The sequence below is a fragment of the Phyllostomus discolor genome, chromosome 13, assembly GCF_004126475.2.
Source record: "Phyllostomus discolor isolate MPI-MPIP mPhyDis1 chromosome 13, mPhyDis1.pri.v3, whole genome shotgun sequence".
Classification (NCBI taxonomy): domain Eukaryota; kingdom Metazoa; phylum Chordata; class Mammalia; order Chiroptera; family Phyllostomidae; genus Phyllostomus; species Phyllostomus discolor.
In genome coordinates, this window is record NC_040915.2 from 53,126,297 (window position 1) to 53,150,535 (window position 24,239).

Genomic DNA, 24,239 nt, shown 5'->3' on the forward strand with positions numbered 1-24,239 from the left:
GGGTGGGGAGAGGACAGACCAGTGCAAGAGCAGCAGGACCTCTGGGAGGAGATGGGCCCCCGAAGGACCTTCCAGCCCCCGCCTGCCTCCCCATCCTCCCCCTCCCACATTGCCCACTGGAAACACATCAGCAGCAGCCTCCAGGGTTACTGGAGGGAGAAATCAGGGGGAAATCCCAGCTGTTAGCAGATGCTGGGCCCTGCCTGCCCGTCTTGCATGCTGCAGCCTTGGCAGGAGGGCGCCCAGGCGTCCCAGGCCTGTCCCTGCACTGGAAGGCAAAGCTTTCCTTTCTCCTCAGGTGCAAGGGTGCTTCACAGCACCCTTGTGAGTGTGGACTGGGTGTTTGGGAGGTGGTCCCGGCCGGGGTCCCGGCCCCAGTTCTGTGGTGGGCCTCTGTGGGACTTGGGCCAGCGTCCTGCTGAGTAACGGGGTTGATTTCCCCCTGGGGTCGGTCAGGAGCCGCCCAGGTCCTCCTCCTCCTTTGCGCCATCTCCCCCTGAGCTTCCCGACCGCCGTCCAGTATCTGCTCAGTGCTCGGTGAGCATGAACTCTGCAGGGATGTATGCTCCGTCTCGGCAACCTTACACTCCTCTTTCTGGGGGCTTTAGTGGCCCAGGACTGGGGAAAAGACCTCCCCCCACCCCCAGGCCTCCTGAGCTCTCCGCTGGGTGAGGAGAAGCCCCTCCCTCCCCCCACCCTCGTCCCCTGCCTGTCCCAGCTGTTCCTAGCCCCTCTCCCCCTTACCATCCACTTGGCAGGACCTGCACCCATGTCCCTCCCTTGGGCAGGGACAGTCCCTGAGCACCAGCGCCTTTCCACAGAAAGCCCCTCTGTCTTGTGCAGAGAGAGGACATAGGGTCCTCCTTCAGGGTATTTGGAGGTTTGAGACTCACTCCACCCACCAGGGAATGGAGGGGCCTTCTCTGTCCCTTTGTACTCTCGGTGGCTTCCAAGCAGGAACACTTACACCTCACTCTAGTAATCCCTCCCCACTGGCACCCCCTCCTCACACACACACTCACACACACACACACACACACACACCAAGGACAAAAGGCACGTGCAGAAGACAAGACATCCCTCCACAGGACACAGGCCCCTGCTCATGCCCAGGGCTCACGCTCACCAGCCGTCTCCTCCTCTGCACATGCATGACTCCACACGCGGAAACCTACACAGTCACATCAGAAACAGGACGGTGTCACACCAGTGTGGGGGACACAGACTCGGGACATAGACTCGGGACACAGGGGGTAGGTGACCTCAGAGACTGTTTCACACCCAGAGGCACGCCGTTCCTCACGGGCGGCCCCCGCGGCACCCGGGCACAAACACGGTTGCGCATTGCAGGGCGTTCTGTCCCTCACACACGCGGACGCACCCGAAAGCCACCCCGCTTGTGAACGCGCCCGACACAGCACTCCACCACAGGAGAGAATTACCAACAAAACTTACTTTTAATGATGGTGTTGACCTGAGGAATCTTCAGACAGGGGCTTGGGGCCTGAGTTGGCCGCTGGCAAAGAACCGGCCCCGGGTCTCGGCCCAAGAGGCTCCCAGAGAGAGCTGGCCTTGGAGGGACGGGGGGCTAGGCCCTCTCCTCTTTGCAAAAGAAGACTAGAAACTAGCCTGCGGCCGGGGGAGGGAGGGAGAAACACGGTACAAAATACATTCCGAGCCCCCCTGGCTGGGCCCTGGGGGAGCCCACCTCCCACGGATGAGGCGGTCCATCCGGGAGACCATGGCGGGTCCCACTCCCTGGCCCCTCCTCTTGCACGGCCAGGCTCCCAGGGGCGAAATGTATGAGTCATATTCCTCTTAAAAAAATAGATCTCTTCACACTCGCCTTCTCCATAGTGTCTTGGCTGTTTGGGAAGGAGCCTTTGCTTGCAACCCAAGGCTTCAGAGGGGCTGCCTGGGGGCAGGGGTGGCTCCAGGCAGAAGAGTAAAGAGCGGAGGCCTATGGCTTTGCATCTACACGGTGGGGCAGAGCAGGCGTGCAGGTGGCCGGTGTGCAGCCTCCGGTCTCCGGCGGCGGCGGGGGAAGCGGAGGGATCCTGCACCGATGCTGTCTGCCGCCGAGGATCGGGGACCCAGGCCCTCGGGAACCCTTTGGTTTGCTGTCTCAGCCTCGGGGCAGCAGCATTTGCGTGGCAACGGAGGGCCACCCCATCTGTCTCACTGTCCCTTAAAGGACTCCCAAGAGAAGCTGCCACTTCTGAACTGTGGTCACAGGAGGGTGATGGTCTGTGAAGGCAGCGCGGGGGGGTCTCTTTTGGGTTTGGATCCGCCTGATCGAGAGCACCCTGGCTCTGCCCTCTCACCTGGCCAGCGAAGGGCCCACCGGTGGGGGCAGAAGGCAGTGTAAGATCGATGTGTCGGCCCCCCCACCCATGGAATGATGCATTCCTAGGGCCCTCGTTCCTACTTGGATTCTGCAGGCGGCGCACGGCCATCCTAGTGGAGTCCCTGTCGGTGCCTGACGCGCCCACGGCCACCTCCTGGGCCCCATGGGGGAGGAAAAGGGCAGAATTCTGACCCTAGAGGTGAACAGGCAACTGACCTTTTCTCAGGAGCAGTGTGACCTGGGGGCGGGCAGCAGCCCCCCATGGTGGTGACCGTTAACCTGCCGTGAGCACCAGGGCTCCCCCACCCCACCGGGTGTCAGAAACCTAAGGCTACAGAGAAAACTTCCCTGCAATCCGTGGCCTGCACACACGAGCAGCCTGGGGAACCCGGGTGCCCCTTGGGTGCAGAGACGGGGAGGCTCCGGAAGCCCAGCCCCGGAGGGCAGAGCAGCCGGGGTTACCTCCCTCCTCCTGCCCCTTCGGCTCCTGTGTCTCAGCACCTGGGTGAGGTGCCCATGCCTCCAGGACCCCCACGAGCCCTCCCTCCCACAGCGGAACCCGGAGTGGGGGGACAGGGAGAGACGGAAGAGGGTCTGTGTGGTGGGAACGCCCCCACCGGCGGCCTCCTGCTTCTGTAAAGGGGACTGTGAGCAGGTGAGGGTCGTGCCTGGAACCTCCTCCCTGGAGGCTCCTTGGTCATGCAGGAAACTCATCGAAGGCCAGCAGCAGCCAAGGGGATGTCCCCATGCCAGAGAGAGGACAGAGGGGCAGGGGTCCCCGGGGGCTCGGTCGGGGCCCCCTTCCCCAGCCGACCCATCATCTGGGGTAGTAGTCATCGGGCACGCCCGTGAGGTTCCTGCCTTTCAGGGCCGCGTCTACCATCTTGATGTAGGCGGAGATGGCCTTCTGCATGTCCGCCGTGTAGGGGTCGTACTCCAGCTTCCGGAGCCCCGAGCGCTTGAAGTTGCCGTCCTTCTGGCTCTCCACGCAGAGCAGCCGGTCCTCCCGGACGGCCACGCCCAGCAGGCCCACCATCCGGCCCAGCTGGACGAACAGGTCCTGCTTCAGGTCCTCGAAGTGCACCACCAGCACCTTCCTGCCGAACTTGAGCCAGTCCAGCGTGTGAGTGGCCCACCACGGCGCGTAGTTCCTCACGAACTCCGGCCACTCTGCGGAGAGAGGAGGGCGGGCTGAGTCCGAGGGGGCGGGGCACGCGGAGAGAGGAGGGCGGGCTGAGTCCGAGGGGGGCGGGGCACGCGGAGAGAGGGGGGCGGGCTGAGTCCGAGGGGGGCGGGGCATGAGGAGAGCGGAGGGCGGGCTGAGGCCGAGGGGGGCGGGGCACGGGGAGAGAGGAGGGCGGGCTGAGTCCGAGGGGGGCGGGGCATGAGGAGAGAGGAGGGCGGGCTGAGTCCGAGGGGGCGGGGCACGGGGAGAGAGGAGGGCGGGCTGAGTCCGAGGGGGGCGGGGCACGCGGAGAGAGGAGGGCGGGCTGAGTCCGAGGGGGGCGGGGCGTGCAGGATGCAGGCCGGGCGCCGCTGGCCGAGGTCGCCGATTGATTTGCGGCAACAATAACACCGCGGACTCCTTTTCTCTGCAGTCGCTGCTGATACCCCCCCGCCCAGTGCTGCTTCTGCTTCTGCCTGGGACAGTCTCAGCCCTCCCTTCCCTTCGGGGACAACATTTGTTGGGTGCTTGCTACACGCCAGGCACAGATGCACATATAATATCGGCTACTGTCTCTTTATATCTTAGCATATATTTATGTTAATATATAAAAGTATATGATTATAGCTATTAATTCACTTATTCTGCACAACAACTCTAGGAGGCAGGTGTCACCATTTTTTTCCTCCTTCAACAGAAGAGGAAACTGAGGCACAGAGAGGGCAAGGAGCTTGCCCAAGGGCACATCGTTAATAACTGGCAGAGCCTGGACTTGAACCCACACATTCTGGTTTCAAAGTCTGGGTTTTTGACTACCAGACTGTCCTGGGCAGTAACAGTTGTTCTGGGTAGTAACCGTCACCCTGTGTGGTGAGAGTATCTGCTCACGGGGTAATAATAGGGCTGTTGTACGAAGTAAGTGGAAACGCATGTGAAGTTGTCAGCATGGGGCCCTGTACCCAGTAAACGCTGTTACTGTCACTGTCACTGTCACCATTACTGTCACTGTCACTGTTACTGTTATTGTCACTATTACTATCACTGTCACTATTACTGTTACGATTACTGTTACTATCACAGTTACTATTACTGTTACGATTGCTGTGCTGTCACTGTTACGATGGCTGTTCCTGTTACTATTACTGTCACTGTCACTGTTGTCGTTCTGGTCCCAGGCATGATGTTCTCTTTTCTGACCCCCCAGGCTCAGGCAGGTGTCCTGCTGGGCCTCACGGCCCCTTCACACCCTCCGTGTACATGTACCCTCCGTCTGCCCAGCGCTGTGGCCCGTCAGATTATTGTTACCTTTTATCCTGTCTGTCCCACCTTCCTTTCTTTACTTTGCATTACAGAATTGTGTGCCATTTGTTTTGGCTATTCATCTGTTACCTTGCTGTGGTAAATGACAGGACGGAGTGCCACCAACGTGCGAGGGTATGTTTGGGGCTGGCTGCCTTGAAAGTCAGGCCCCAACACAGTGCAGGGAATTCCCCGGGGAGCCCTGGAGAGGACCTCGCAGAGCCAGCCTGCCAGCCCCCAGGGCTCCCAAGGGGAGCCGGGGAGGAGTCTGGGGACAGAGGCAGGGACTCCAGTCTCCGCTCCAGCTCCGAGCCCGGCTGCAGAGTCACTGCACCGGCTCTCCGACACCCTGAAGCCAGACCTGCTGCTCTTCCCAGGGGCAGGGCCCCGGGCGCCCTCCTGAAGGGCCTGTTACTGCACCAGTGTCGGTGCGTCTCCCAGGCCAGTCTGGGGAGCCCAGCTGGTTCTTAAGAGCTAAATCCTCCTCCCTGGCTGGGTGATGGGTACCCATGATCTCACTTAATGTTAACGACCACCCCGAAAAGAAAGGACCACTATTCACTTATCACCACGGAGGAAACTGAGGCTCAGGGAGGCGAGGGGACTGGCCCAAGGTCTCACAGCCGGGAAGCACTGTCAAGACCAGGCTTACCAGGTTCCAGGTTCCAGTCTACCCCAGGTACCAGCAGCCTCGCCCACACTGCCTCCCACTGCCGCCCACCCAGCAGGGGCTCCATAAGTAGTTGTTGAATGTAATTGAAATCCCCAGCCACCACGTGGCCACGTGATAAAGGACTCCTCCTTCTGTGCAGAAGACATCGGAATCGGTGGTGGGGCTCCTGCTCCCCCAGAGCCCCCCGCTGGGTCTGCTGGGGAAATATTTATGCTGGGGATAAGGACATTTTTGATCCTTAAGACAGATTATTTACAATGTATCCGGCTAATTGGGCCCATACTGTTATAATGGGTTAAGACCAGATGTATCTGGGTGATTAGAAAAAATTTAGCATGTGTATAGTCTGTTTTGCTTTTTTTTAAAAAAAGGATTTCCCCATTCCTGAGTCATCTCCCAGCGTCTCTGGTGACTCAGGGCAACTGCTGTTTCTGTGGCAGAAGACCCGATGGGTGGAGGTGACGCTCTGTCACCTGGAGACACACAGATCCGAACTTCCAGGCTTGGCCACCGCTGGCCACCTCAAGTAGTTGCTGGAAGGGGGCTGCAGGGTGGTACCCAAAGAAAGGGAAGGGGCCATTCTGTAGGGTGGTCGGGGTCCCCCCCGCTGGAGCCCTAGCCTTGGACGCAGAGGGGATAGAGATGACAGGGCATCCTTGTCGATTGCAGAGCTTCCTGGGATGGGAGCTTGCGTTTCCTAAGCACCTACTGTGTGTCCGGGCCGTGTGGGGCGATTTGCATGCGTTATCTCCCGCAGGGCCCACAAGAAGCCTCGAGGGCAGGAATGACCGGCCCCATTTGACACACAGGGGCAGGGGCAGGAGGTCCCTCGCCCAAGGCCCCTGAAGGGATCGAGACCCAGCCACTCCTTTCAAAACAGAAACGAAAACAGAATCTAAAGCGAAGACAAAGTTCAAACACATGAGCAATCTCAAACTAAATCCTCTGAAAGGAGGGACAGGGACGCCAGCCTTAGGATTGTATCTCACACCCACTGGCAGCACAGATAATCCTGCCGAGGTCCAGATGGCGGAGACAGAAGTTTCCAGAGCGCAAAAGATGGCAATGACCGGACCCAGCCCCCCCGGAAGATAAGAAAGCGAGCAAAGAACAGCTGGAACCAAAGGTTTGTTTCAGACAGACAGGAGAAGCCTGCTGGATCCCTCCGGAATGCAAAAACACTTCACGAGTGAGTGTTGTTTCCATGGCAATGTATTTGTTTGTGTGGATCCGAGAGGAATCTGATTTTCCCCCGACAGGACCCAAAAAGCCAGTTTCCAGTTGCGGGAAACAGGACACAGAGATCAAGGGGAGGGGGTTGGAAAGTTCTCTGTGTGCAGATCAGCCCTGTGCATTCTGCTAAGGACCTGGGAATGGGTCCATGGATGGTCTGGGGTGTGTCATCCTGGCTTTACGGCTGAAAGTCAGCGAATGTCCCGGAGCTGCCGGGATGACTGAAGGTCGGAGCCTGTATCTTTTGAAGCTGGTTCCTAAAATTCTTACACAAACATGCTGTTTATCTACAAGCGACTTATCAGTCCGAGTCCACACTTACAGAAACAGTGTGAAAAGAATGGCGGGTGGGTGACAAGGCCCCGCTGCTACATATCCAAGGCAGGATTCGAACTCATGTCTACGCTGGACTGAGCCTGGCTCCTGTTCTCCTAGCAAAGCCTTGGAGGGCTCCTGATCTGGTCAGCTCTGACATTCTCCTCTCCGGACACTAAGACACGTGATCTGTTCACAGATGACTTGGGAGTCAGGTGACCTGCGTTCAAAACCCAGCTCCGCCCCACATTAGTGGTGTGATGTTAGGGACATGGGTCGATCTCCTCGAGCCTCAGTTTACCCATCTGCAAAATGGTGACCGTGCTAGACCTGCATCCCAGCTGCTGTGCAGATGAAATGGGAGGAGATTCGCCAAGGCCCCGGTAGGGGGCGTGGGATACGGGAGAGGCCTGAGAAGTGTGGCTCCTGGTACAATTCTTCTTAGGCTGTGCCTGCCCCACCCCGCCCCCGCCCCCGCCCCCAGCATCTCTGAGGTGCCAGCGCTCTGGTCAGGGCTCCCCCCACCCCTGCTACACCTCGTCGGGCACCCAGGCTGTTCCAGCAGCAGGAGTGCCCCCCTGCTCCCCCTGCCCCCCTGCCCCCCCACCCCCCGCACGGCACAGATCCCTTGCCTGAAGCTTCTCTATCGCTAGTTGGGAAGGAGAATAAAACTTAAAAACAAAAGCCTTTGATTAGCTCAGGATTTCCGGTACGTGCTCGCTGCCGTCAAAGTGGGTAACGGAGGCACACTGAGCCACGGGCACAGGGCTGGTTCCCTCTTCTCGTCGCCGGCAGGAACTGGGGTCTGATTAATAGCTTAACTGTTCTTAATTCCCCACGGAATCATTAAACACAGCCTCTGTTTCATTAAACAGATCCAGGACAATTCACCTTGTGTAATCATATCACATAAAACTTTGCTTTGGACCCACTCCAGGGACATTGTAAAATCAGCGTTACGGAACCAAGTATGTGTGTGTGTGTGTGTGTGTGTGTGTGTGTGTGTGTGTCGGGGGGGTGGGCATTACAGGAGCCTCCACCCAGCTATCGCTGAGAGGGGGCCACGGGCAGGGTGGGGCAGACATGCTCCACAGCTGGGTGACCTCTGCTCTGAGGGGGGTGACCTCATATTCTAGGCTGAGGACAACTGAAAGCTGAGATTCTCAAACGTTCAAGGGCACATGAAGCTTGTTCAAATGCAGATGCTGACCCAGTGAGCCCAGGAAGGGTGGGGGGAGGTTTGCTTTTCTAAGAATCTCCCCGGGGGGGTTGGGGGGGGGGAATCGATGCAGCGGTTGGTCCCCAGGCTGCCCCTGGAGCAGCACGGATCTGTAGCAGCGTTTCTGCAACTGGAGGGCGTGTCAGAAACAGCTTGGGGATCGCTGCCACACGGAAGGACGGAGGGACAGACGGACAGACGGCTGGGCTCTCCCTCGGGTTTCTGATTCTTCTGCAGGTCTGGGGAGGGGGGCCTTAAACTTGCGTTTCCAACCAGTTCCCAAGTGAAACGGACGTGGCTGGTGTCCAGGCCCGCAGGGAGGTTAACGCAAATGAGCAGGAAGGGCTGGGTGGGGGTGGGGGACTTGGGTTCTTTGGGGAAGGCGCTCAGCCAGAGCTCCTGAAGACCTGGGCCAGGCTTGGGAGGGGACACTGGGAGAAGCTTCCCTACCCAATTCCAGACTCATGTGGGGCCCCCAGACTCCCAACGTGAGGTGTGTGCTGGAACCCCCACTCTCCCCTCCCTGAAGTCTCTTGGTGGTTGACTCTCCCTTCTCTGTTTTTAAAGCTCCCAGCTGTCCTGAATAAGAGAAGAGAGGCTCCCGGGCATTAAAGTGGTCTGAGCCTGAACCTGAGACAAGGCTGTGCCAGCAGAGGAGAACCTCCGGAGGCACGGGAAGGTCAGCAACGCTGCCAGGTAAGAGAGAGCCCGGTGGCTGATGCCTGGGTTAGAGCCCAGCTCGGTCCACACCTGGGGCCCCCGCCACAGGACCCACTCCCTCCCGGGGCTGCAGTTCTCACCGTGAAATGGAATTTAACAATGATTGCAGCGGCCTTTATCTCCTCCGAAACTGGATGGATTAATGAGGTAATGAAGGCTAGGTGTCTGTTTCCCCCTGAGCTCCCCAAGTGAGTCCCTCCATTTTCACTCGGGGCACCGGATGCCTGGGGCGTGGACAGCTGGGTTCTAGTCCCGCCACCGTGTGCCTGAGGGACCGTGGCAGGTTCCTGCCGTTCTGGGCCTCGGTTTCCCCACTAAGAAAGAGAGGGCCAATCAGCCTCTCTCAGTCCGGCCTGTGCCCTGGAAGCCTCTGGGAGCTTTAAAGGGGCTGATGCCCAGGCTCCGCTCCAGGAACGGCCCGGGGTGTGGCCTGAGCACCGGGGTCTTCCCACACTCCTCTGGGGATCCTGATGGGCAGCCGGGGCTGAGGCAGGCCCACGGCATTCAGTGACCTCACGGGTCCCTTCCAGCCCGGCAAGCAGAGGGTCTGTTCCCGGGAGGGGCTCCTCAGCCTGGCCCTGACAGGGGCTCACTTTCAGTTGTTCTACAAATAAATAATTCAGAGGCCTCATTCCTCCCGGGAATAAGAGAACAAATGCCGCCACCTGTCCAAGGGCTCGCCCCCTCCCTGAGAGGGGAAGCGAGGCAGAGGGAGGCACAGATGGGCGAACAGGAGCCCGGCGCACAGTTGCTGAGGCAGGCCCGAGGGTTTTCAATCAAGGACATCAACGTGGTGGAGGCCGAGGCCGTGATTGGTGGACCGCTGAGTTACCGCATCCAGCCTGCGCTCCGGGCCTCTCTGGGCGGGGACCAGAGCTTGGGAGCAGCTGGGAGCCAGGGGGAGGGTGGGGAGGAGTGGGAAGCACTGCCCACCCCCCCCCCCCACCCCCACCTGGCTTGGGGCTGGAGCAGCCTGGCTCCTAGGTGGAGTGGGGAGGAGCTCACGTTAACAGATACTTGAAACTGGGTGATTCTTGCTCACAGACGGTCCACCTAACCCGTTACCATGGGATAGCACCGTGGTTAAGAGCAGGAGCTCTGGTGGAAGGCTGGCTGGGATCAAACCCCAGCTCTCCCAACTTCCTGAGAAAGCTGCTTCACGCCCCCAACCCCGATCTTAGCTCGTCCCATTTATAAAATGAGTTCATTGTGGGACGTTAAAGTGCTTGCTGATGTGATTCCTTTACCGTGATGGAGGTACAGGTGATCGTTGATAATGGGCTTTTGAGACCCAGTAGGGTCAAAGGTACTCAGGATGCCAGAACTTGGGCCAGACTTCAAAGTTCCCGCCGCTACCCCAAGCTGCCACCTGCTTGTAAGTGTCACAGTCGAGTCTCAAACCCAGATGGTCTTAATGCAGTTCAGCGGTTAGGGGCCAATGCAGTCACTTTCCAGCGGTGACTGGGGACAAGGTGTGTATGGTCTCTGAGCCTCTGACCCAGAGTTGTTGGGATTGTTCATTAAAGGGATCTCCTGGGGCCTCCTAGCCACTCAGGGCCACTCAGCTGTTGGCCTGGGTCTGGATGCAGGTCCCCTAACTCCCAGGAAAGAGCTCTTGAACCTGCTCCAATCAATTCATTTCAACTTGAGGACCTCCATTTCCATCATGCATCATGGGTCACAGCTACTGAGTGGCTTAAAGGGTTAAATTCTATAGAGCTGCACTTACAGATGGGATGACCTACATTCAGGGAGGTTAAGAAGCTTTACCCGGGAAGTGATGGAGCTGGGACTTGAACCAGGCAGGTCTTGCTCCACAACCCATGTCCTTAACCACTTAGCTGACTCACAGAGGATCACGTGATGCCAGTGAGAGGTGGGATGTAGGAAGTGCATGCGCCATGGAGGATGTGCTCCTGGATTCCTTGCAGGAGACAGCAGGGGCCCAGCGCACTGTGCCCTGCAACCCAGAACCCCTCCGCTCCCTTCCCTTCTCTCCTTCCCCCTTCCCGCCCCAGCCGTACCTTTGCCCTTCCAGTGGGCATGCGCAGCAAAGCCGATGTGGCCACCGTACTTGCGGTTGAACTCGGCCATGAGAGCCTTGTAGGGGTTACGGATGAGCAGGATGGCGGCGTCGAAGGCCTGGATCTCCTTCTGGCCGCTCTCGTGTGTCTTGATGCAGATGGTCCTCCCGCTGCGCCAGTGGTCCCGCTCACCTTTAAACCCTTCCCGCAACCGGGGGGCGGGAGACAGGACAGGTGAGCTGGGGGAGGCAAGCCATCCCCGCCACCCCTTGCTGGGCCTCTCTGGGAGTCCTCATACATTAACTCCCACATTTACGCCATAGTGTTTATTGAGCATTTACTATGTGCGAGGCACGGTGATGGGAACCAGGGATAAAGTGATTTGCAAAAAGATCCATGGGTCTTACTGTTACTTTTTTTCTTTAGATAATATTTGTTTCCCCCATACCATCTGCCCAGTTCTTAACCTGGGCTATCCAAACACCTGAGCTGTGGGCTCCCCAGAGGCTGAGAAGGGCCCTGCCCAATCTGGGCTGTTGTCTCAGCCCCTCCTTCCTCTGCCTGGCCTCCCTCAGAGGCCCGGGCTCTGGGTCCCGGCAGCCCACAGAGCTTGAGCCCGCACTTGGGGCTGCAGAGATCGGAGAGGGGCAGGGGGACAGCAAGGGAAAGACGAAGACCGGGGAGAGGGAAGAGAAGGACAGAAACCGACAGGTGTCTGACAGAAAGGTGGTTGCGACAGAGGGAGGGAGAAAAGGGGGCGGAAAAACAGACCTAGAAACAAAATAGAGAACAAAGACACGAGGAGAGGAACAGAGAGATACAACGAGGCAGAGAGACATGGAGAAAGACAGGAACAGAGAAAAAAAATCAAGAAAAAGACACAGACAGGCAGATGGACAGCGTCACAGAGAAAACCGTGCTCAAGTGGGACAGACGCTTGGATTCTGGGAGGGAAGCTCGTTCGCTTGTTCACCGAGTCCCTCCATCCTGGACTGGACAGCCCTTTGCAGGGGGTGCGCCTGTCGCCAGGACGAGGGAAGAACAGGTTGCAGAGCAAGTGGAGGCAGAGGAGAGAATGTCAGGCAGCCTGCAGACTCAGGAGGGTGCTGGGGGATCCCTGCACGGCCTGTGCTTGTCACAGAGGAGGAATAGGGTCTCTGGTGGAGGCGGGGACGTGCCCCCAGTTAGTCGAAGGGATGAGGGAGGAACTCTGAAGGACTTAAATAAAGCACCGAGAGGCACGGCAGATCAGCTCATATAGAAATCAGCCCCTCCTGGCCCATCACTGAGGCCCCTTTCTAACTACTGACCCCTAAATGTCCCTCCCCACTGCCCCCTTCTCCCCACCATTGCTGCTCCCTCCCCCCATGATCCTGCAGGCTAAATGTCCCCCACCCAACCTCTGTGGCCAGAGAGGTGTATCACCCGTTTGCACACCACTTCTTGGCCAGGACTCCTCTACACCCCGCTCCCCCACCCTGCCCACCCAGTGCCCCCTGGATACTGTGCACGACTCTCAGATGGGCGTTTCAAGGGCTTTGCAGTGTCCAGTCCTGGCTGCCCCTCCTGCCGCACGCCCCCAGCCCTCACCCCCCACCCCCTTCACGGTCAGACAGCCTTCAAACTGTTTCCATTCGCCAGTCACGCTGCGGCACTCTCCTTGCCTAGGCTCCGCCCACTCCGTGCCCTCTGCCTGGAACTCCCTCCTCTCCTTTTGGGTAAGTCTTCCCCACCTTCTGCACGCACCCCGCAAAACATATAAATCACCGGTCACAGCGCTGGGCCCATGGTAGACATCCAATAAATGCCCACGATTATTAGTATTATTAGCAGTGACATGAATACATGAATAATAATAAGGGCCGTGATGAAGGAGTGCCCTGGGTACAGGGAAGATAAAGGAGAAGGACACCTAAGTCCGTCAGAGACCTTGTGGGGGACTGTGCCCTGCGGCTGGGGGTGCAGGTGTCCAGGCAGGTGAGTGAGGACAGGGTGGCGTCAGGGCTGATGTCCCAGGAACAGTAGACAGCGTGTGCCGTGTCTTCCAACTACAAATCGCTCTTTCTGCCCGGAGTCTGATGCGAGAGAGAGGGGCGGCTGAACTGCCACCCCCTGGGAGCCAACCCGGGCACAGCGAGTTACTCCCACCTCTGGTCCCGGGTCCCCTCCCCGCCCCACCCCAGGCTCCAGGGCCCCGGGGGTGTGGTTTCATTAAGGGAGGCATCTGTCAACCACAGAGGTGATGCAGGAGCGAGTTGGGGGTTTGCCAGATTGACCAATGCTTCTGCTTGCACCCCACTGCCAGCCCTGAACTCCCAGGGAGAGAGCTCATTGTCACCTGCGAGAGCTCAGGCCACAGGAAGTATTTTTAAGCCCCTAGTGAAAAGGCAGCTGCACTCAAAGCGCCAGGCGCCTGTGACCAGCCCACAGACCTCCGCCTTCCTCGGTGGGAAGGACATCCCACAGCTGGGGCTCGGGGACCGCCGGGGAGGGCTCATGCTCGCTTGCTCTGTATCTCTTCTGTGTTCCATTTCTTCCTCTCGCCTTTCCTCCCTCCCTCCCTCCCTCCCTCTCTCTCTCTCTTCCTCTCTTCCTTTCTTTCTTTTTTCTCCCTCTCTCTAGCTAAGGTTTTAGGGACAGCTCTATTAATTCTCAACTGTTGACATTCCCCAGGACTTGAGTATAAAAGCCATAGAACCAGGACCAATTCTGGGAATATTGTGGGTCTGGTCGTGAGAATACCGGGCTCCTGGCCCAGGGCCAGGGGTCTCTCACTCTGACTTTGCGTGGGAATCATTTGGGAGCTTTTTGTGTTTTTTTTTTAAAATTCTCACCCAAGGATATGTTTATTGATTTTCTTGATATTTTAGAGAGAGAGAGAGACAGAGACAGAGACAGGCAAACAGAGAGAGAAATGTCGATCGTTTGCCTCCTGCACACATTCTGGCCGGCCAGGGGCAGAACCTGCAACCTAGGTGTGCGGCCCGACTGGGGACCCAGCCCGCAGCCTTTCAGTGCATGAGGGCGATGCTCCAGCTGACTGAGCCACCCGGCCAGGGCTCACTTGGGAGCTTTAAAGAATTACTGATGTCCTGGCCACTCCCGAGAGTCCGATGGAAATGGCCCTGGTGCAGCTCAGGCACCAGGATGTTGAAAGCTCCCTGGTGATTCTGATGCGTCGTGAGAAACCAACCCCTGTTGCCTTGGACGGAAGAGTGGACTGTACCGGTCACACGTCACTTAAAAAATAGCGTCCGTATTATACCACAGCCTCACACATACTATTTCACACGCATTATCTTGCATTTTGTTCGAAACCCCTGTGGGTTCAGCATTGACATCCCCAGATTAGAGATGAGGACATAGTAGCCTCATAGAGAGGACCACTTTGCCCCAAGTCTCACGGCTGATCAGCAACAGAGTTCAGGTGGACGATTCCATGTCCAGGTTGCACCTGGAGATCCAGCCTCCCTCTCTCCACAGTCAGGAGGCTGGGGTGGAGGGAGACGGTAAATACGTGGCCTGTGGACCATTCTGCCCCTACACCCTCAGCGGGCATCACTGCTAGGTGAAGGCACTGCATTTCTCAGGGAGAACAGAACCTCAGAGGCCTTCTTCACACGTCATCCTAAAGCAGGGATTCGCTGGAACTGACTCGTGGAGTGAAACCTCTTCGGATCCCTGAACAAAATGATGCTCAGGGGCCCTTCTACCTGTGACCTTCTGGGGCTCCCTGAGCAGGGCTGCCGCTGCAGCCAGGAGGGTCAGAATGCGGGCCAGCCCCGGGATGCTTTCTGAGCCCGCTTCCCCCAGCCACTGCCCCAGAGATTCCAGAATGTGCTTGGCTCCTCCCAGCAGCTCCCATAAGGCAGTGCGGCTTAGTGGTTAAAAGCAGAGGTGCTGGTGACAGCCAGGTGTGGGCTCAATTTCTGGGATAAGTTTGCAAAACACTCGGTTTGCAGCCTTGTACATAACAGGTGCCCAACAAATGGCCGCTGAAGCCAAAAAATGAATTAATAGAAATTAATAAGTATACAAAAAAGCAGGCCCCGAAGGCAGGCCGCTTACACCAGCCCTCGCCAGCCCCACCCTTTGACACGTCTCTCTTCACTCTTCCTGCCTTTTCTCCCCCACTCTCCACCTCCCTCCTGCTTCTTACACGTAGATGGACCTGCCCCTGGCTCTCCCTGAGCTGGGATTCAGGGGTGGCTCTCTGTCAACACCAGGCTGTGCTTGGTCAGTGCCTGGTACCCAGACCGAAGGATTCACAGCCTTTATTGAAGAGTTATTATGTGCTGAGCATGTGGCAGAGATCAACCCGTGAACCTTCAGAACCACCTTACCAGGCGCATGCTGTTATCTCTACTTTGTGCATGATGACACAGGACCAGAGAGGTGTAGTAACTTGCCCAAAGTCACACAGCCATGAAGTGGTCATCGTTTTGGTTAGCAGACACAGAGACCCACGGACAAGGGCTGTTTCACACGGAAACTCAGAGCCCTTCCCAGGCAGAGCTACGGCCTCCCCGATACCCCCGCCGTGCCTGGAAGAGGGCTTCACCCCCCATGGGCACCTCACCTGAGACTTGCAAAACCCCAGGGACTTCTTGCCTGCGTGGTGAGATGATGGATGTGGGCTTCAAAGCGAGAAAACCCTGGGCTGTGACCCCCGATCAGCCCACTGAAAAAGATCTGTGTGACCTCGGGCAAGTGATGTCTCTCCTGTCCCAGCCCCGGTTTTCCTACCCGGGAAAAGGTATCAACAACCTCCCTCGCTGGGTGGCTGCGTAGGGTTAAACAGACATGGAGCACCTGGCACAGCTCCGGGTGGGTGGCCAAGAGAACGTCTGTGGCCACCGGAACCTCCACCAAGTCCCTGGCCCACAGACGGCACTCCACACATGCTTGCTGGGAAAGTGAGCTTGGGAAGTGCGTTAGGACGTGGCACTGTTCCGCCAACGTCTGTGGACAGAGTGAAAACAAAGCAGCCATGGAACCGATGCCATTGATGTAAATGCAGATGAGACACTGACAAACAGCAGTCGATACTCGAAAAACGTCTTCAGAGTGAACCTAGTTATCGGACCTCTGTGTACAGCAGAGTTGCTGGTCAGTGAGGGTCTGTGGTGAGGTTCCTGCACAGAGTCAGTGTTCAAGGAAGGCTTGCAGTGATCTAAATGGAGGGAAGGTACCAAGCACATAGTAGGTACTTGATAAATGCCCATTACTGAATAGAGACAAGTGTGATACTCAGGACATGAGGCTCTGGAAACGTTTGTGGGATATAAGCAAAAGGAAGGTACCGAGCACATAGTAGGTCTCAATAAACATGGCTGGGTGGGCGGAGCAGCACATAGTAGGTGCTCAGGAAGGGTATTCCCATGCCCTCCCAGGGTGCCCTTTTGAGCCCAGGCAGCCTCCTCACCTTTGTTGTAGAGGGAGCCATCGAAGTAGTAGCTGCCGGTGTAGAAGCCAGTGGCCAGCTCGATGAGGTGGCGAGCCCATGTGTTGCCGGCCCCTGGGAAGCTGGCCAGAGCGATGAGCTGCTTGGACTTGGCCGGGAGGAACCTTCTGTCCATGCAGCGGTTGTCTGCAAAGGGTAGGGCACGGTCAGGGTCAGGGTCAGACAAAACCTGGGTGTGAGTCTCGAGCATGCTGCTTCTCGGCCTTTCAACCCAGTGCACGTGATGGAACCTCTTCTGGGCCTCAGTTTCCCCATCTGTAAAATGGGGGAAATGGTTCCTCCCTTATGGGGTTGACGTAAGGTAAGGATGGGATGATGGGATTAGCACATAGTAGGGATTCAATAAAACTCAGCTAGGAGAATGAGTCCTCTCTACTGCCTCAGTTTCCCCCATTGCTGTAAGTCACTTTCTCCCGTCCCCAACTTTCCTCCAGATTAACCCCTTGACATGGCGTCCATCTACATATGAGCCAGCCCAAGGTTCCTGCCTCGGCCTCCAGGCCCTGTGTGGCCCGGCCCTTGCATCCTCCCAGGCTCATCCCATTCATTCACCCGCTCCCCCTCCCGCCCCCCACCTGCCAGCCCCCTGCTGTCCCCTCCCTTCCCCACCCGTGCTCTGCTCCTTCCCCACTCAGCGCCTTCAGGCAGCTGTGCCCTTGCCTGCCCTCACCAGGGGGACTGCTTCCCATCCTCCCACTCTCTGCTGAGTTGGTGCCCCTTCCTCCCCCGACCCCCGGGCTATCATTAGTGGACTGTGTCCATCCCCTTCCTGTCGCTTATCACAGCAGTAATTCAAAAATTATTTGTTTGGTCAGAAACCCCGCCATACTGTGCTTTGATGACTCCCCAGTACTTTCCACAGTAGCCGGCATATAGCAGAGATAGTGAGTGTTTCCTGGATGGATGGATGGATGGATGGACAGATGGATGGATGGAGAGATGGGTACATGGATAGATGGGGTGGTGAATGGGTGGTTAGATGGATGGATGGATAGGTGGATGGATGGACAGACAGACGGATGGATGAGTACATGGATAGATGGGGTGGTGAATGGGTGGTTGGATGGATGGATAGGTGGGTGGATGAATGGGCAGGTGACAGCTGGGTGGGTAGCTGGATGCAACAGTGATTGGATGGATAGGTGGGTAAGAATAATGTCTACATTGTACGGATCTTGTAAGAATTCAATGGAATAATGCATGTAATGTATTCACACACTACAGTGCTCAAAAGGGGTGGTAGTTATTTCTATCTGGCCCTCAACTTCCACATCTGTAAAATGGGTTGGGACGGGTGAGCACCATTCTGCATTCTGATCCTCTTGATTCTCCGCCTGTGCTGTCAGAGCCCGGGGGAAGGGTGCACCTCAGCACCCCCCGGGCAGCCCCTCCTGGAGCTAGAAGGCACAGGGGTGGTCAGCTGACGGGGCGGCCAGCGTAGGGGGCTTTGCGGTGGACAAGGAACAGGAGAGAATCCTGGAGTTTCAGTCTCAGTCCTGCTTTTTCACTCTGGGCCACTGACCTCCGTCCTTACTGAGCATGAGGGGGATGCAGGCAAATATCCCTCCCCTGCCCCGGCTTCCACACCCCTGAGCTCACAAGACTGCTCTGCCCCACCTTCTCTTCCTCCCCTGATCCTCACATGCAAGAGGGGGCTGTACCCTGCTCTAGCATCCCCACTCCATCTTCATCCCCTCCCTGGTCTCCTTGCTCCACTGGTTCCCCCCATCTCCTTTCCCTCCCTCTCAGTGGGCCCCATCACGTGAGCGGGCAGACACGAGCAAAGGGCTCCATCACCGAAAACCCTGTCCTAGCAATCATCCTCCCCTCGCCCCATTCCCACTCACACCGCTAGCCGAGCTGTCCACGCCTCCACTCCGTTTCCTGCCATAGTCACCAGTGGCCTTCAGTCTGTCCCCCCCTCGCTGGGCCACTCAGCACATCTAATAGCACCCATCACTCTGCCCTTCTTACAGTTCCTTCCAAGGTGGTACCCCGGTACTTCCTGCTCTGTGTCGTCTGTCGCTACTGGAATCCTACTTTGATTATGCCGATTTCTCACGGCAGCCTTTCAGGGGAGCAGTTAGAACTCCTAGATTTAATTTCCAATACTACCACTATTTGCTGGGAGACCTCAGAAGCAGGATGGGTCTGAGCCTCAGTTTCCTCACCTGTGAAATGGGACTATGGAACGATCAGTGTCCTGGGGCTCTTAGGGTTACATGCGAGACAGCGCGTTGAGCGTTAGCACGGGGCTCCCAGTGGGAGCGCCAAGTGACAGCAGCCGCCCACCAGGGGCCCTGGCCCCCTCCCACTGTGCCCCCTGTCTGCTCGGGGGAGAACAGGCTTCGGGAGAAGTAAACCAAGTCCTCTCTGTCGGAGGCAAGTGGGCGTGCGGGGCTGGCGTTGACGGGAACACGCCTCGAGAAGGAGCCTAGATGCGCAGCGTCCTGGGGGACGGATCTGGTGAGCGTTTGATGAGGCCGCGGATTACTCAGATGTCACTGAACAACGCAGCTCAAATCCGAGCAGCCGGCTCTGCGTAAATGCGACTTCAGAAAGTCATAGGCGAATAGTGAATGATAATTAACGGCACGTTCACAACTTACTTCGAAGCGCTGCCCAAGAGTGAGGACGGAGAAACGGAGGGACAGGAAAGGGAATGTAGCAAAACGCTGACAAATGTCAGATCTATGGGACAAGCACGCGAGTGGTCGCTGTGTAATTCTTTCTGATTTTTCTGGAGGTTTCGTGTTTTGTCATAGTCACATGCTGGGAAGGAGGAAGATGCTGGGCCCTCAATGTCCCTGGAACACAGGATTCTCCTTCCCAACACTGCCCGGGAGGCCAAAGCCAACTCCAGGGTAAAAGCTGTTGTTCTCAACACTAAAAAAAGAAAGTTAAGTTGGCTCTTAAGCTCCGCAAACCAAAGCAGTGCCAGAGGCAGTATTTTGTGTAGCTTTGGCATCAGACAGACCCGGGTTTCAGTCCAGGGTTGTCACGGCCTCACTGTGTGGCATTGGGCAAGGCACTTCACCTCTCTGAGCCTCAGTTTCCTCGCCTGTACAATGGGGCTAGTAAACTTTACGGGATTAAATGAGTAATGCATGGGAGGTATTTGCAATGTATGTTGACATGCTGTGGTTACGAGTGAAACCTTGGGTCCCAGATTGCCTGGATCTGAATCCCAATTCTGCCCTACCTTTGCTGTGTGACGCTGGCTGAGCTGCTTAACCTCTCTGTGCCGTGCTGCCTCGTTTGTAACATGATAACAATAACGGCCCCTCTCTCACTGGACTATCGTGAAGATTAGATGAGTTAATTCAGTCTAAGTAGTTTAGACAGTACATGGCACACAGTAGGTGCTCCATAATTATTTTGTTTCCCCCAAGAACATCAGGGAATGTTCTTGGTAAAAGCACTTTTTTTAGTGTTCTCAGCACTAAAAAAAGAAAGTTAAGTTGGCTCTTAAGCTCTGCAAATCAAAACAGCGCCAGAGGCAGTATTTTGATACACAGTGCCAGTGCCAGAGGACTTAGCACACAGGAGGTGCTCAATAAAGGCAGCCACGGTGCACCAGGCTCTTGCAGTCTGATGACGTCACATGACCCCCAAATCTCCCAGTGCGAGGCCCTGGCCGGGTAGCTCAGGGGGTAGAGTGTAGTCCCCACTACTAAGGGTGCGGGTTAGATCCCCCGCCAGGGCACATACAAGAATCAGCCACCACCAAATGCACCAATAAGCAAAATAGCAAATCGAAGTTTCTCCCTCTCTCTCTCTCCTCCCCCACCCCCTCCACATCCCCAGTGCAAGGCCTGACACAGAAAAACTGAAGGTCAGCGATGACCTGGGGGCAGGGCCCTGGGAACGAGCAGACCCACTGATGAGGGCCTGGTTCTCCGCCACTGACAGGGCTGCAGTGTCTGTTTTATCCACATCAAACGGGTCATGGGATAATTACTCTGTGCGGGACCCTCCCCCCAGGCTGGGACAACCCAGTTCCCAGCCGCACAGGCCCGGCGACACTTCTGGAAGCTAGGGACACCGCTGCTTCCTCGCCGCAGGGGGAACAGAGCCCTGGGCCGTGCCTGCTAAATAAGCCCTCACCGCTCAGCGGGATCGTGGCCACATGGGAAGCAGCCACGAGGGCCCATCACTGGGACCCCCCTCAGGCCAAACAGGGGATGGACTATGGGGGCGGTCTCTAGGTCTTACAGCACATTTGGTTTGTGAGAATCAGAAGGCGCTGCCTCCTTCCCTGGGCGGATGTGCTCCTGTGTCTAGGGTGCCCCCAGTGACGGGCAGAGCAAGTCCGGCCTTTGGGCGCCTCTTTCCCTGCAGGCTGTGCCTGTGCGGTGCTCGGCCTGCCCAGCCGTGTGCACGGCCACCTGGTTCCTGGGGGTGAGGAGGCAGTCTAGCCCCGTGGGGTTTTGCTGGCTCTCCGGGCTTCAGAGGGCGTGGGGAGTGTCCTCTGGGCAGGGGTCGGTAGCAGGGGCGGTGGAGCCGGAGACCTGAAGGCGAATCGCCCTCATGGATGTGCTACTGTGGCCGGTGCCACCGCCGCTGAGCTGTGGTCCTACCCCCTGTGAACGGGAGCGACATCGCCCCGGTCCTAGGCTGACTGTGGGCTTCGGAGCACCGGTGAGGCGAGGCTGGGCATGGGCCCGGGGCACAGTCCATGGTCAGTGTGTTCAGATACTGGGGTGCTCCTTTGGGGTTCCCTTTGGGCTGAGGGTGCCGACAAGGCACCTCCAAAGGGCCCCCCACTTTTTGTGATGCCTCCGTCAGGAGAGAAGGGTTTCATCTAGACATCGTATAAACAGCCTGACCTCAGGCATGTCCCTTAACTGTTCGGGGCCTCAGTTTCCCTCCCCGTAAAGTGGGCATAACGGTGGCTCCCACCCAATAGGAGGGCCGAGGGGGAAAAAGCAAACAGAGGGCTCCACACATGCTCGGTGTGAACGGAGAGCCTCAGAGACAGCCCTTGAGAAACCCAGATGCCACCACCGCCACCAGTGCCAGCGCCATCATTATCGCGGCCTGGTGGCCCCAAGAGACGGAGGAGGAGATGGGCAGTGAGTGTGGGTTCCACTAGCAAAGGAAGGACAGAAGCGGGAAGAGTGACCGAGAGAGAGAAAGAGAAAAAGAACTTACAGGTGCATTTACAGAATCCTAGAATTGCAAGGGCCCTTGGAAGTCAACAATTCACAGGCACAATTCACACAGGGAGACATTGAGGTCCGGAGAGGGGAAGCGACCTGCCCAGGACGGTGCAGTGGGTGCGTCTGTGCTGGAGACCCAGGTCCCCCCCTCCCAGCCCAGATGTCTTCCCACGCAGTGTCACCGCCTCCATTTCAAGAAAAGAGCCACCAAGGGGGCCTCAGTATGAGGGGGACTGTTGAGGGTCCTTAGAACCCACACCCTCTTGCCTGGGACCCTCTGTCGCGCATCCAGGGTCTCTAAGTCTGGCCAAGGTCGCTGGCTCAACCCTCCGCCCTCCGGCCTGCGCGGTCTGGGCGGTGTGACATGGACTGACCAGGGCACCTCTGGGCGGGAGGGGAGCACCTGGGGGCCTGCGCGGGCGGCCTGGCCTACCTTGGACCTGCGTCTGGTACACCACGAAGTAGCTGGCGGTCCCGCAGCTCTCGAACTCCTCCGCGCTGCACTTCTGGGCACAGAGCTGCTCGTCCTCCCTCTCGTGCAGGGGGAACCGCGTGGTGGGGAACCCACAGTGGCAGGCGGTGCCCGCCAGCGCCGCCAGCGGGTACTCCTGGGGGCGGACGGGGCGAGGAGGAGGAAGAGGAAGGAGAGGAAGAACACCGCTCAGTCCCCAGACGGCCAGACGGTGACCGTAGGGCAGCAGCTGTATTATTCCCTTCCCTGTCGCTCTCCCCAACCTGAGGGTCCCCAGACTTCACCAGCGAACCCAGCTTTCACCATTTGGCCCCATCGCCGTAGCTTCTGCATTATTGTATGCTTCCTGTTTCAGCGAGGTATAACTGACAACCAAAAATTGTGTACGTTTAAGGCAGGGGTGTCAAACTCATTGTCACCGGGGGCCACATCAGCCCGAGGTTGCCTTCAAAGGGCCGCATGTAGCGTTCCCTGCCCCTAGTTAAGGAGTAGTTGCATTGATACAGTCCTGAAATTACGTTCGGCCCTTTGAAGGCAACCTCAGGCTGATGTGGCCCCCGGTGACAATGAGTTTGACACCCCTGACTTAAGGTGTACAACTTGCATTCTTGATGAATGTATACACGGCAAATTAAGCAGCACCATTAAGCTAATTAACATACACATCACCTCACGCAGTGACCGTCTCCTTTTCTGTCCCCTGTGCTACATTCATTGACTTGTTTCCTCTAAGTCCACTCGCCTTTTGGGACTTCACATTCCGAGGAAACTTTGTGTCGCTCCCACAGGGAGCACCTGGGGACAAGCATTGCACCTCCCTCATTTCCATAGTATCCATGCAAACACTATAGACACACAACAGCGTAATTAAATTCTAACTAAGGCACTCCGCCTGCCAAGACCGAGCCCCGTGTCAGCTCCTTTCTTCCTGCGAGAGGGAGATTAGTTGCGGGAGGAGAGGTGTTAAAGACACTTTGGCACCGAGATGAGCTTTCCGCTGGAGGACTTGAAAGAAACTGGAAAGCGAATGCCTTTCTCACGGTGTGTGACCCCCACGGTCAACGCCCCCGGTCTGACAGCGAGACGAAACCCACGCCTTGGGAAGAGCTGTCTGAAACCATTCTTTCAGGCTAAAGAGGATGCAGGGACCTTGGCGCACCGCCGTCTCTGTTGGGAGAGAGGCTCCTAATTGCTTTATTTGTTCTGTGGAACAGCTAAGTGGCAGCAGGAGGGACCTGGGATCTGGAGGGCGGGGGACAGTCCTTGGTCCAGCCTGCCTCTAGCCAAGACCCACAGCCCTGCATTTCCCCCAGAAGCTGCTCCGGGAATAATCTGGTAACAAGCCAAGGTCACTCTCATATGGCCAGGCCCTGTGAGTTTTGCCAGAGTAGGTTTGGTGTCTTGTTTAGCAGGTGTTAAATATGAACTGTAGCTCCTAGCTGAAGAGGAGGGGAGGGGGGGTGGAGGGAGGGGGTGAGGGGGAGTGGAAGGCATGGAGGAGGGGAGGGGAGGGGAGGGGGGAGGAGGAGGGTCAGCTTGGGCCCCAACCAAGGATGCTTTCTTACTGCTGCAACACACTGGAGTCTCCTGTGACTCTGTAATCCTCGGACCCTCCACCCTGGGCACAGCAGCCCTGCTCCCCCACCCACATTCGGTGGACTGACCACTCCACGTCTCTCTTTGCCCTTAAGGAGACCGGAGAAAGCTGGAAGGGGGCGCTCTGCAGAGGGGCCTTCCTGCCCGCCCACAGCCCCTCCGGTCCTGCACGCGGCAGGGCCTTCTGACCCTTCGTTACACTGGTCTGCCCTGTGACCTCACTGTCCCACGTGTGTTTGTCCCCCACCTCCGGCTGATCTGTAGGGTTCTTCAGGGCCTCAGGGACAAGGGATGCCCAGCAGGGGGCGGGAGGGGGATGCCGTGGTGGGTGGTAGAGGAATTCCTGCCCAAGAGAGTGAGCTGGACCTTATGATGGTCAAACCTTTAATCTCATGAACTTCGTCCCCACCTTCCAGGGCGCCTCTTAGGAGCAGAGCAAGTGCTCAGGAGATGCTTGGTGGCCTGATGTCACCGGCTGCCCCTGAATGGCTCTTGGAGCCTCTCTGCGGGTCTCTGGGGTAGCTCAGGAATGAAGAGCATGGATCTGGTC

General features: G+C 57.4%; 1 protein-coding gene across 1 annotated transcript in view; it reads right to left on the reverse strand.

The window, feature by feature from the left end:
• Window positions 1-1,438: 1,438 nt before the first annotated feature.
• WSCD2 (WSC domain containing 2) overlaps window positions 1,439-24,239 on the reverse strand; it is a 96,921-nt gene continuing 74,120 nt past the window's right edge. The window contains exons 6-9 of the mRNA XM_028528332.2: window positions 22,055-22,229; window positions 16,421-16,585; window positions 10,996-11,196; window positions 1,439-3,517 (exon numbers count right to left, since the gene is read on the reverse strand). Of these exons, the coding sequence (XP_028384133.1) occupies window positions 3,165-3,517; window positions 10,996-11,196; window positions 16,421-16,585; window positions 22,055-22,229 (894 nt within the window). The 3' untranslated portion in view covers window positions 1,439-3,164. The remainder of the gene's footprint in view (window positions 3,518-10,995; window positions 11,197-16,420; window positions 16,586-22,054; window positions 22,230-24,239) is intronic.